The following is a 12,798-nucleotide window of genomic DNA, read 5'->3' as shown; positions in this document are numbered from 1 at the left end:
TACTCATAACCTCAGTTATACGCATTTTCGTTCATCTGTAGTCTCTATAGAGCACTACACTGTAGTGATTCAATTTTATTTATCTATGAAAACTGGCACTAAGAATTCACACTCTTTGGAGATCAATTTTACGTGCTAGGTAAATATCGGGATACGACAAGTTCTGCAAGTCTCTTGGACCTTTTTTTTATGCACCGTCCGTCCAGCAGAATATGCTAAGGTTCGGCGCCCGCTAATGGATGGCATGTTCTGCGGTGTTGGGATACGACGTGGTTAACGTGCAAGCATATTTTCATGGATTTTCGTTATTTTAAGTGTAAAACGTACTTGAAATAAGTTGAAGTGCTGGTCTACACGATGATGAATTTCATTCCGAACTCTACTCAGATTCCAGGTCCATTAGGATCGAGACGTTGCAAATTGGATATCGCAATAGCTGTTCTGTTCAATTGGGTCTTTTATCCTCTAGTGCTGCTGCACACCAGCGACCGGTATCACAATTTTTCACTTAGTGCACCTTCCTTTTTTTCAATACAACCAACATCAACAATACGGTGTCCGATTCAGAAGCAGCACTTGTCATTCAAATGTGTTTCAGTACTGCTATCCCAGAAAAAGTATGCATCAGACGACGCTGTACAACTTCATGCTGTTCGAACGAGTGCCCTTACTGGCGAAGGTAGCGGCTTGGGCGGCTTTTCGATACGGTTGCTTTCCCGGCCACAGTCGGGCTTGGGCACGGAGTTGGAGCGACAGTCGTCTTGGTAGGGGGCTGCGCCTTTGCCTTGCTGTCCTTGGCATCGGATTTGCCGACAGTGATGGGTTCCTGCTTTCCACTTGAGACGATTGTAGAACCCTTGGCCGGAGCTGCGCCACCAGACACAGCAGTGGGCTTGCCACCGGTAGCCGCGCCAGCCTTAACGCCATTGCCGGGAACGCTTCCAGCCTTCTGGTTCACATTCGACTGCTTCGGAGCCGCCTTGGTAACCGATGGGCACGGCGTAGGAGCGGTCTTTGATGAACCAGTCGCCTTGGCGGGCGGGCTTGGAGTCTTAGCCAACGGTGGGCTCGGCGTCTTGCTGGGCGTACGAGCTGGTGCCGGAGTTGTCTTCGAGACTGGGGTCTTTGTCGTTGGGCACGGTGTCGGAACGGGCGACTTGATAGCGGCCTTGGTCGGGGTTGGCGCCGGAATAGGACGGGGCGATCCGGTCGTAGCACAAGGTGTAGGAGCTGGATAAACAACTGGGACAGAAGTTGTAGCCACTGGAGTCGAAATAGGAGTAGACACTGGAGCGTTGGTCGTCGGCACTGGCATCGGAACCAAGGTGACAACAGGCGTTGCGACAGGAGTCGAGGTCGGCGCGGGCGTCTCGCTGGAGCCTCCAGTGGTGGCCTCCGGCGTCGGGATCGGCGTCTCCACCGCGGTCGTCGGAGCCGGAGTCGGTGCCGGCGTGTCCGGCGTGGTTTGGATCGGCGTGTCCGTGCCGGTGGTGGCCTCCGGAGTTGAGGTCGGCGCGGGCGTCTCGCTGGAGCCTCCAGTGGTGGCCTCCGGCGTCGGGACCGGCGTCTCCACCGTGGTCGTCGGAGCCGGAGTCGGTGCCGGCGTGTCCGGCGTGGTTTGGATCGGCGTGTCCGTGCCGGTGGTGGCCTCCGGAGTCGAGGTCGGCGCGGGCGTCTCGCTGGAGCCTCCAGTGGTGGCCTCCGGCGTCGGGACCGGCGTCTCCACCGTGGTCGTCGGAGCCGGAGTCGGTGCCGGCGTGTCCGGCGTGGTTTGGATCGGCGTGTCCGTGCCGGTGGTGGCCTCCGGAGTCGAGGTCGGCGCGGGCGTCTCGCTGGAGCCTCCAGTGGTGGCCTCCGGCGTCGGGACCGGCGTCTCCACCGTGGTCGTCGGAGCCGGAGTCGGTGCCGGCGTGTCCGGCGTGGTTTGGATCGGCGTGTCCGTGCCGGTGGTGGCCTCCGGAGTCGAGGTCGGCGCGGGCGTCTCGCTGGAGCCTCCAGTGGTGGCCTCCGGCGTCGGGACCGGCGTCTCCACCGTGGTCGTCGGAGCCGGAGTCGGTGCCGGCGTGTCCGGCGTGGTTTGGATCGGCGTGTCCGTGCCGGTGGTGGCCTCCGGAGTCGAGGTCGGCGCGGGCGTCTCGCTGGAGCCTCCAGTGGTGGCCTCCGGCGTCGGGATCGGCGTCTCCACCGCGGTCGTCGGAGCCGGAGTCGGTGCCGGCGTGTCCGGCGTGGTTTGGATCGGCGTGTCCGTGCCGGTGGTGGCCTCCGGAGTCGAGGTCGGCGCGGGCGTCTCGCTGGAGCCTCCAGTGGTGGCCTCCGGCGTCGGGACCGGCGTCTCCACCGTGGTCGTCGGAGCCGGAGTCGGTGCCGGCGTGTCCGGCGTGGTTTGGATCGGCGTGTCCGTGCCGGTGGTGGCCTCCGGAGTCGAGGTCGGCGCGGGCGTCTCGCTGGAGCCTCCAGTGGTGGCCTCCGGCGTCGGGATCGGCGTCTCCACCGCGGTCGTCGGAGCCGGAGTCGGTGCCGGCGTGTCCGGCGTGGTTTGGATCGGCGTGTCCGTGCCGGTGGTGGCCTCCGGAGTCGAGGTCGGCGCGGGCGTCTCGCTGGAGCCTCCAGTGGTGGCCTCCGGCGTCGGGACCGGCGTCTCCACCGTGGTCGTCGGAGCCGGAGTCGGTGCCGGCGTGTCCGGCGTGGTTTGGATCGGCGTGTCCGTGCCGGTGGTGGCCTCCGGAGTCGAGGTCGGCGCGGGCGTCTCGCTGGAGCCTCCAGTGGTGGCCTCCGGCGTCGGGACCGGCGTCTCCACCGTGGTCGTCGGAGCCGGAGTCGGTGCCGGCGTGTCCGGCGTGGTTTGGATCGGCGTGTCCGTGCCGGTGGTGGCCTCCGGAGTCGAGGTCGGCGCGGGCGTCTCGCTGGAGCCTCCAGTGGTGGCCTCCGGCGCCGGGATCGGCGTCTCCACCGTGGTCGTCGGAGCCGGAGTCGGTGCCGGCGTGTCCGGCGTGGTTTGGATCGGCGTGTCCGTGCCGGTGGTGGCCTCCGGAGTCGAGGTCGGCGCGGGCGTCTCGCTGGAGCCTCCAGTGGTGGCCTCCGGCGTCGGGATCGGCGTCTCCACCGTGGTCGTCGGAGCCGGAGTCGGTGCCGGCGTGTCCGGCGTGGTTTGGATCGGCGTGTCCGTGCCGGTGGTGGCCTCCGGAGTCGAGGTCGGCGCGGGCGTCTCGCTGGAGCCTCCAGTGGTGGCCTCCGGCGTCGGGACCGGCGTCTCCACCGTGGTCGTCGGAGCCGGAGTCGGTGCCGGCGTGTCCGGCGTGGTTTGGATCGGCGTGTCCGTGCCGGTGGTGGCCTCCGGAGTTGAGGTCGGCGCGGGCGTCTCGCTGGAGCCTCCAGTGGTGGCCTCCGGCGTCGGGATCGGCGTCTCCACCGCGGTCGTCGGAGCCGGAGTCGGTGCCGGCGTGTCCGGCGTGGTTTGGATCGGCGTGTCCGTGCCGGTGGTGGCCTCCGGAGTCGAGGTCGGCGCGGGCGTCTCGCTGGAGCCTCCAGTGGTGGCCTCCGGCGTCGGGACCGGCGTCTCCACCGTGGTCGTCGGAGCCGGAGTCGGTGCCGGCGTGTCCGGCGTGGTTTGGATCGGCGTGTCCGTGCCGGTGGTGGCCTCCGGAGTCGAGGTCGGCGCGGGCGTCTCGCTGGAGCCTCCAGTGGTGGCCTCCGGCGTCGGGATCGGCGTCTCCACCGCGGTCGTCGGAGCCGGAGTCGGTGCCGGCGTGTCCGGCGTGGTTTGGATCGGCGTGTCCGTGCCGGTGGTGGCCTCCGGAGTTGAGGTCGGCGCGGGCGTCTCGCTGGAGCCTCCAGTGGTGGCCTCCGGCGTCGGGATCGGCGTCTCCACCGCGGTCGTCGGAGCCGGAGTCGGTGCCGGCGTGTCCGGCGTGGTTTGGATCGGCGTGTCCGTGCCGGTGGTGGCCTCCGGAGTCGAGGTCGGCGCGGGCGTCTCGCTGGAGCCTCCAGTGGTGGCCTCCGGCGTCGGGACCGGCGTCTCCACCGTGGTCGTCGGAGCCGGAGTCGGTGCCGGCGTGTCCGGCGTGGTTTGGATCGGCGTGTCCGTGCCGGTGGTGGCCTCCGGAGTCGAGGTCGGCGCGGGCGTCTCGCTGGAGCCTCCAGTGGTGGCCTCCGGCGTCGGGACCGGCGTCTCCACCGTGGTCGTCGGAGCCGGAGTCGGTGCCGGCGTGTCCGGCGTGGTTTGGATCGGCGTGTCCGTGCCGGTGGTGGCCTCCGGAGTCGAGGTCGGCGCGGGCGTCTCGCTGGAGCCTCCAGTGGTGGCCTCCGGCGTCGGGATCGGCGTCTCCACCGCGGTCGTCGGAGCCGGAGTCGGTGCCGGCGTGCCCGGCGTGGTTTGGATCGGCGTGTCCGTGCCGGTGGTGGCCTCCGGAGTTGAGGTCGGCGCGGGCGTCTCGCTGGAGCCTCCAGTGGTGGCCTCCGGCGTCGGGATCGGCGTCTCCACCGCGGTCGTCGGAGCCGGAGTCGGTGCCGGCGTGTCCGGCGTGGTTTGGATCGGCGTGTCCGTGCCGGTGGTGGCCTCCGGAGTCGAGGTCGGCGCGGGCGTCTCGCTGGAGCCTCCAGTGGTGGCCTCCGGCGTCGGGATCGGCGTCTCCACCGCGGTCGTCGGAGCCGGAGTCGGTGCCGACGTGTCCGGCGTGGTTTGGATCGGCGTGTCCGTGCCGGTGGTGGCCTCCGGAGTTGAGGTCGGCGCGGGCGTCTCGCTGGAGCCTCCAGTGGTGGCCTCCGGCGTCGGGACCGGCGTCTCCACCGCGGTCGTCGGAGCCGGAGTCGGTGCCGGCGTGTCCGGCGTGGTTTGGATCGGCGTGTCCGTGCCGGTGGTGGCCTCCGGAGTCGAGGTCGGCGCGGGCGTCTCGCTGGAGCCTCCAGTGGTGGCCTCCGGCGTCGGGATCGGCGTCTCCACCGCGGTCGTCGGAGCCGGAGTCGGTGCCGGCGTGTCCGGCGTGGTTTGGATCGGCGTGTCCGTGCCGGTGGTGGCCTCCGGAGTCGAGGTCGGCGCGGGCGTCTCGCTGGAGCCTCCAGTGGTGGCCTCCGGCGTCGGGACCGGCGTCTCCACCGTGGTCGTCGGAGCCGGAGTCGGTGCCGGCGTGTCCGGCGTGGTTTGGATCGGCGTGTCCGTGCCGGTGGTGGCCTCCGGAGTCGAGGTCGGCGCGGGCGTCTCGCTGGAGCCTCCAGTGGTGGCCTCCGGCGTCGGGATCGGCGTCTCCACCGCGGTCGTCGGAGCCGGAGTCGGTGCCGGCGTGTCCGGCGTGGTTTGGATCGGCGTGTCCGTGCCGGTGGTGGCCTCCGGAGTCGAGGTCGGCGCGGGCGTCTCGCTGGAGCCTCCAGTGGTGGCCTCCGGCGTCGGGATCGGCGTCTCCACCGCGGTCGTCGGAGCCGGAGTCGGTGCCGGCGTGTCCGGCGTGGTTTGGATCGGCGTGTCCGTGCCGGTGGTGGCCTCCGGAGTCGAGGTCGGCGCGGGCGTCTCGCTGGAGCCTCCAGTGGTGGCCTCCGGCGTCGGGATCGGCGTCTCCACCGCGGTCGTCGGAGCCGGAGTCGGTGCCGGCGTGTCCGGCGTGGTTTGGATCGGCGTGTCCGTGCCGGTGGTGGCCTCCGGAGTCGAGGTCGGCGCGGGCGTCTCGCTGGAGCCTCCAGTGGTGGCCTCCGGCGTCGGGATCGGCGTCTCCACCGCGGTCGTCGGAGCCGGAGTCGGTGCGGTCGTTGGATTCGGAGTCGCAACGGGTGCCGCGGTAGTCTCACATGGCGTCGGCACCGGAGTCACTACCGGCAAAGTGGAAGGAGCTTGAGTCGGAGCTGGCGTGGGAGCCTCGGTCGGAGCTGGAGTAGGAGAAGGGGTTGGTGCCGGAACCGGTGCCGGCGTAGTCACGGGGGCTCCTGTCGTCAAAGCCGGAGTCGGAAGTGGCGTCGTAACTGGTGCACCGGTCGTTGCACAGGGAGTTGGGGCCGGAACCGCGATAGGTGCTTTGGTCGTTGCGGCCGGAGCCGCGGTAGGTGCTTTCGTCGTCGGGCAAGGGGTTGGGGCCGGTGCCTTAGTCGTCGCACAGGGAGTCGGGGCCGGCGCAGTCGGAGGCTTGGTCGTTGGAGCAGGAGTGACGATGGGCGCGTAGGTCGCAGGGGCCGGAACGACGACCACGGGTTTCCCCTTCGAGACGATCGACTGCTGGGCCGGCAGACCAAACTTGCCGCCGGCTTCCGTGAGCGAGCCCATGGCGGCAGCAATGATGGCGAGGTGGGCGATGATCTTGGTGAGGTTCATTCTGGACAAACACACTGAAGACTGGACGGGGGACGGGGACTTGGACTGGACAAACGGTGAACGACACTAGGCGTAGATGGATCGCTGGCGACGGCGAAGCAAATAGAAAACTGAGCTCAGCTAAGCGAAGGGCTCGCAGCTCCGGCGGCGCCTGGTGTTCGCAGGTATCCACCAGTGCCAGCTGCAGCCCGCCTCAAGCTGTTCGCCTCGCGGACATCTTCTTTACCGAATTATGCTGTACTTGAGACGGCCTTCAAACCATATTAATAACGAGTTGACCCGCCTTATTGGGGGCATAGAGCGCCTCCAGCAGAGTCGTGAGCTCCATGCTGACACTCGCGACCGTGGTAGCGTCGGCTAAGAAACCCTGATGGCATATAAGCACCTGGCAATTTGAAAGTGGCACTTGTGATTGGACAAAAAGCTCGGCGCTGCACAAGTTCGCCTGTTCAGCTCTGGAAACTTTCAAGAGAGCTGGCATTTGAAAATGTCCGAGTAAAGCTCATGTAGGTAGAATCAAGCCTAGCACTCACGCCAGTGACCAGCAGGGGTGCAGTATCCAAGTCGTAGGATGACCACTATGAGGCATTATAAATTAATCGTGACAACTGTTGCCGGATTACTAGCATGGCAAGCGCTCCTTCGGTCACGTCTCGAAAAAGAGGGCGAGAGGGCGATGCAAAAGATCAGGTGTACACTACAGTAGATTACCAGGTTAAAGAGCAACTGCACTAGTAGCCCGACCTTTATTGAGAGCTCACATCCTGCTCTAGTTGTGGTCTGCGAAATCACGAGACAACCACTTCGATCTTTTCTGCGTCGGTTTCCGCCTTACTCTGGCGGCTAAACGAAGGCAGTGTCCAGTCGCTTCCAATGATACGGGGATCTCCATCGGATTAAAGACTTGTACTGAATGAACATCATCATCAATTCAAATGCTACTTAGTACACTGGGCAAATGCTCTTATCGTGGCCAAACACGGCGGACGCCTCGAAGAAGGGGCGTATTCACCAAAGTAAGTGATACTCACAGGTACTAAGTGGACGATACATATGACAGCATGATGACGTTTGTCTGCGACTGGCACCTCTCGACGTAGCCAGCGTCCCCTTCCGATGACTTCCTGGGTCACGAGACGGACTCAATGACTGTAATGTACCTCACTTCGAGGCGTAAAGGTGATCGTCTGCGATGGAGAACCGGAACTCGGATGAATCACTGAGAGCTCAGGTTTAGTGCTACATGGGCAAAGTTTACTGTACGCCATACTCAAGATAGCCGCCGCGGGCATTGCAGATTCGAAGGCGATGATATCGCCAGGATCCAACAAATACCAGTGCAAAATTTTGCATTTAATGATAATATAAAGACGCTCTAGCTCCATTTCTCGGCGCAACAGCACTCGTATAAACTTTTTTTACGATACGAATCGTCGACGTCCTTTTTGATCTGTGCGGCTCAAACTCCCCGCAACATCACGATCGATCTACCGAAGTAATATCCTACTGCTGAGTACACTGAAGGGAAATGCTAAAGCCACGAGACAAAAGTACTAGAGACCCGTGACAGTACCACTAATCCGGTACAACCAATCTGATGCAGTCGGTAGCTGCAGTTTAGGCCCTGGCAATCACCATCTGCCGACTACTAGAGCCCCGAGACAGACGTGTAGCACCTTACGTACTAGGGCCCCGAGACGGACATGAAGCACATCAACTACTACACGTACCAACGTGCAATCAAATCCGAAAGTCGCAAAATTCATATTGCAAATTTCTAGTTAGCAACTTCAATTACGCATTCAAAGATGGAATTACGGCAATCAAATTCGTACAGTAAAGTAGGCTACTACTACTGGTCCGACGAGCCCTGCTACATACCGTACACTATGTCCTCGTTGTTCGCCTTGGTGACGAAGTCGCGACAATGCAGCTCCATGCTGGCCACCAGCGCTGGGGTCATCACGTTCATGTTAGCGGTCGCGGCGCGCTCCAGGATGTGCATCTGGCGTTCCGAAACGGAGAGGATCTCACCGTTGCTGTCTGGCTCACGCGAGCGATCGTAGATTGCGTGGCGATCCAGAGCCAAGTCACGCTTAATGCGGGATTTTAGGACGCTGCTTCTCGAGGACGGTGTGGCGAGTAACGCGGCCTTGGAGGGACATCTGGGAAGAAGAAGGCGAATTGCGAAGTGAGCTCCCCTCGGTCGGCGTCGGCTATAGTGCGCGCCAAACCGCGCGCCCTTGCTTTTGGCGCGAGCGCAGCTCCGTCTTCCGTTTTGGCGTGAGCACAGCACGCCAGCTTACGTAGCCATGGAGATCTTGGATCTCTCTTTGAATGCGTAATTGAAGTTGCTAACTAGAAATTTGCAATATGAATTTTGCGACTTTCGGATTTGATTGCACGTTGGTACGAAGTAGGCCGCACAAAGGTGTAGTTCCCCGAGATGGTCACCGAGTACGTAAAGTTCTAGCACCTCTAGACGGCCATTGAGTACCCGAAGTGCTCGAGTCCCGAGGCAGATACCGATTGCCTGAAGTACTAGATCCCCGAGACGGCCATTCGTACTCCGAGTACGTGTCGTACTAGAGCCCCGAGACGTACTCGTGGTTATGGTGTAGTTCAGTGCCGTCAAAGCGCTGGTGCCATTTCACAGAGAGATCGTAGTGAACGTGCCACTTCTGCGTCGCTCTGTTTAGATACAGATTGATACGCAGTGGACATTCATTTCCGGGTTGACGTGTTTTTGCGCGGCTTCACAGAGGTGCTTGCTCCCTCTCGAGATTTTTTTTTGGGTTTGTACTTATCATAGCGATCGCATGCAAAAATTACTCGGTACAGTTGCTTCTTACGATATTTCTGCGGTCTGCCTTCACCAATGCGTAGCCGTGCACTCTAGCAAAAACATTCATCAGATCTTTTGCATCGTCCGGGGAATCGTAAATTTGGACGGGTGGTATCCAGACTGGAACAGCTCCTGAACCAGCTTCAGATCCATCCCTAACTTCACATTCACCACCAGATCCCGCGTTAGACCCAGATCCACGTCCACGTTCAGATTCACGTCCTGGTCCAGATCCACGTCGAACCCCATCTTCACGTCCTGCTCCATGCTCAACTCCTCCACGCCCAACTCCACATCCCCCTCTATCTCCACCTCCAGGCTTATCTCCGCGTTCAGCTCCACGGCCAGACTCATCAGCACGTCCAGCCCCATGACCACTACCAGCTCCACGTCGAGACTCATCACCACGGTCAGTCCCACGGCCACCACCAGCTCCATGCCCAGAGCCATGTCCACGGTCACCACCAGCTTCATGTTCAGTCTGAACCTCATGAACAAGTTCATCCCGAGGAGCACCTCCAGCTCCGGTTTCAGGTACAGCTACAGCCCCATGTCCAGCGGCAGCTTCAGCAAACACATCCGCTGCAATCGAACGAATACCCCTCGCAATGTGTTCGCGTCGCGTGGGCGCAGATATCCGTCCTTTAACCAAGTTGTAGGATCGGATAGTGCGGAGTTGAGGATTGATCGCGCTTTCGACAGCGACTTTGTGCGTGTACGGAAGTGGCTCCTCAGTATCAAGACTTAACGGAAACTCCTTCGCATCCGGATTCACAGCGATGGCAAGGATGCCAGAAACCTTCATGTCGAAAAAAATGGGATGATAGTATGAAACGATGTCTCCAGCCCGCAATTGCTGCTCTCCATTCTTCTTGATCAACGCAGCAACACTAGGAAGGCGATGGCGGGCCTCCATCACCAGCCCAGTGATAGCCACCTCGTACTCGCGGTTGAGTGGTAGTTTTGCGAAGAAGAGGCTGACGGAGTAGTAGTCGAAGTTGGGGTGTCGTTTGGAGGAGGCTTCAGGGGCAGTGGCTGGTCGAGGAGCGCGCGAAGCCGGCAAGTGACAGCTAGGGATGAGCAGTGAGGTTGGTGATAAGAATAAATCGGAACATGCACCAACGCATATTCTTAGCATCGCTTTCGCGAATCCTACTTAATCACTGATTCCGGTTGTTGATGTACTTCATGTCCGTCTCGGGGCCCTAGTACGTCAGCTACTACACGTCTGTCTCGGGGCTCTAGTAGTCGGCAGATGGTGATTGCCAGGGCCTAAACTGCAGCTACCGACTGCATCAGATTGGTTGTACCGGATTAGTGGTACTGTCACGGGTCTCTAGTACTTTTGTCTCACCCGTGGACTCTGGATAAAATCCAGAGGACATTGGACCGCCTTCCTCAATAACTCTGAAATGAGTTTAAAAAAATATCTCCTCAAAATAAGGGGCAACATCCTCTGAGTTGGCAAGCACGAAACCTGGGAGTACTCCATTATCGTAAAACCGCTACTACATCAATCTACTGCGCACGACACGGGGGTCTAAAAGTTGTAGCGAGATCGAACGTGGTCGAGGATGCGACGCAGCATCCAGCCGTCGTTCGGCGTGATCGTGGTCGAGCTGTACGCCATCATGATTGCATTGGGAAAGTCCTTCCTGGGCTTGTCCTCGGGCTTGTAGAAGTCCGGCAGGCCGAAGCCGTGGCCGATTTCGTGACCAATGAACATGATGTTCCTGTCGAAGAGGTTCTGCATGGTGTTCTCGAGACTCACCTCCTGGCCCCAGTCGTAGCCAAAGCCGTAAGGGATGTCGTCCTTGAGCCAGAATGACATGTCAAAGGGCTCACCCTGGCACGCGCTCGTGTCCGACCACACGTTGTTCACATTGTCGTAGAAGCGGTAGCACTCGTCGGGGCACTGCGGCGCCTTGTCGGACAAGGATATACCCCCCTCGTAGATCTTACCGAGCGATTCGTCGGCCCAACCGAACTGAGACGCCTGCTTCGCAGCCCAGCCCACCATGTTGACCTTGACGCTCGTGAACGGCCAGCAGTTGTAGCCGACCAGCCAGTCGTTCCACGCGTTGAAGTGGCGCTCCAGGATGGCCTGGAACTTGGACGCCGTGTTCTTGACTAGCTTGGTCTTGGCGTCCCAGCGCACGCAGTAGTTGATGGTGCCGTTGTTGTGCACAAGCTTGTCCATGTGGAAGTTCTTGTTGGCCATGACGTTCCAGTTCTTCTCCTGTGAGACGTCGGCGTTCGGGCCGATGCGGTTCTGCCACACCCAGTCCAAGTCCTTCTCGGTGACAAACTCGGTCGGGCTAGCGACGACGCACTGGCCAGGCTTGGACGTGATCTTGCCGAACGTGGGGGTGGCGCTGCTGTGGTTCGTGCCGGTCTCCGCGACGACGGGGGCGCCCCAAGTCGACATGGTCTCAATGACATCGGCCTTAGTGGACGACGGGAACAACCGGTCCAGCTGCAGCTGCTTAGTCGACTCTCCGGAGGCAGGTTTGAGCGTGCCAGCCGCAGCGGGTGTCTTGGTGTCGGCAGCGGACGCCGAGGCGGCCAGTAGGGCGGCGAGGAAGGCGATTGACTTCATGGCGGAGAAATCGGAAATGATGTCTTCACGCCAACGAAGGAGAAAATGTGTCTTCACGCCACCATGAAGTGATCTCTGAGAGCGGGAACACCTTCTGTCTCCAATCTTGAGTCGTGCTTTTGTCGAGCGTACAGGTCATGCACCACCCGATATCCAAGAAGTCCCGCCGTAAGTGTGAAAACCACAATACAGTATAGATCCTATCCATCTTGTTGAACAGCGCGGATAGCCTGGAGATCAGCTATTCGATCTCGTTGAACAGCATGGAAAGAACGAGCAGCACGAACAGCAATTCGCAAAGGGAAACGTCGTCCGGGCCAAGAATGGAACCTACGTCACGTACATTGTACGGCACAGTCTTGCACACTACCACCTGGTTGTACTTTACCTGCGATAAGTCAACACGGGGGCTATCCTCCACAGGCAAAACAGACAGAAAAAAGAGCAAAGAGAAGTCATGCATCACGGCATATTGGCTTGTACAGTACTAAGCTCGTTGCATTGAAGAAGCGCAACGGCGACTTGCCAGTGGATGTGGTCCAAGCATCCATGTAGAAAGCATATAGAGAAGGCACAGTTTCTCGTGGCCGCTTAGAGGGCGCGGGTAGTCGGCTACTGCGCAATGCTGTGTTTGTATGAGTGTCCACCGCCGCATGCTTAGCCTTCCCAGGTGCTACATCTTCATAAAGACCGTGCGTGCATCTACCGGTACTTGGCGTTTGTGCTGGTACATTATTACAACGAGCGCAGTACTTCGTGTTTTTTATTATAACATCAACGCGCTTTCTGAGGCAAGAACTAGCAGCACTTTTGCACATACACAATAGTACCACTAATTATTATTTCCATATCATTATTATGAAAAATGCAAGAAATGGCGAGCGATTAAATACAAAACCTCTTGTATATTTGCTTGAATATCGCCTAAATTGTATGGAAGGTAAAAGAGATCATCTATCAGCGTAGCGGTGCCAGGTTGTTATTTTATTACACTTGTATATTCGCTTGTCCATCTACTAGTGTTGTGGTTGAGCGAGCTTTCACTTATAACACAATTATTGC

At 60.2% G+C, this 12,798-nt stretch overlaps 4 protein-coding genes across 4 annotated transcripts; all 4 read right to left on the bottom strand.

Annotated features, from left to right (window-relative positions):
* Positions 1 to 558: 558 nt before the first annotated feature.
* Positions 559 to 6,292, bottom strand: PHYSODRAFT_344011 (hypothetical protein; the record flags this gene model as incomplete). The annotated part of the gene is made up of 1 exon (XM_009518264.1): positions 559 to 6,292. The coding sequence occupies one exon, from the start codon at positions 6,290 to 6,292 to the stop codon at positions 668 to 670; it is 5,625 nt and encodes a 1,874-aa protein (XP_009516559.1). The 3' UTR covers positions 559 to 667.
* A 1,873-nt stretch (positions 6,293 to 8,165) lies between these two features.
* PHYSODRAFT_476331 (hypothetical protein) lies at positions 8,166 to 8,411 on the bottom strand (the record flags this gene model as incomplete). The annotated part of the gene is made up of 1 exon (XM_009518263.1): positions 8,166 to 8,411. A coding segment is annotated over one exon (246 nt), but the record flags the coding sequence as incomplete, so codon positions are not given.
* A 709-nt stretch (positions 8,412 to 9,120) lies between these two features.
* PHYSODRAFT_294508 (hypothetical protein) lies at positions 9,121 to 9,942 on the bottom strand (the record flags this gene model as incomplete). Its single annotated transcript, XM_009518262.1, has 1 exon — positions 9,121 to 9,942. One exon carries the CDS (start codon positions 9,940 to 9,942, stop codon positions 9,121 to 9,123), a length of 822 nt encoding a protein of 273 aa, XP_009516557.1.
* Positions 9,943 to 10,677: 735 nt separating this feature from the next.
* On the bottom strand, positions 10,678 to 11,736 carry PHYSODRAFT_246246 (hypothetical protein; the record flags this gene model as incomplete). The annotated part of the gene is made up of 1 exon (XM_009518261.1): positions 10,678 to 11,736. One exon carries the CDS (start codon positions 11,734 to 11,736, stop codon positions 10,678 to 10,680), a length of 1,059 nt encoding a protein of 352 aa, XP_009516556.1.
* Positions 11,737 to 12,798: the final 1,062 nt, after the last annotated feature.

The sequence above is a fragment of the Phytophthora sojae genome, assembly GCF_000149755.1.
Source record: "Phytophthora sojae unplaced genomic scaffold PHYSOscaffold_1, whole genome shotgun sequence".
NCBI classification, from domain to species: domain Eukaryota; phylum Oomycota; class Peronosporomycetes; order Peronosporales; family Peronosporaceae; genus Phytophthora; species Phytophthora sojae.
The sequence above is the reverse complement of the archived record's forward strand: the minus strand, read 5'-3'. Positions and strand labels throughout refer to the sequence as shown.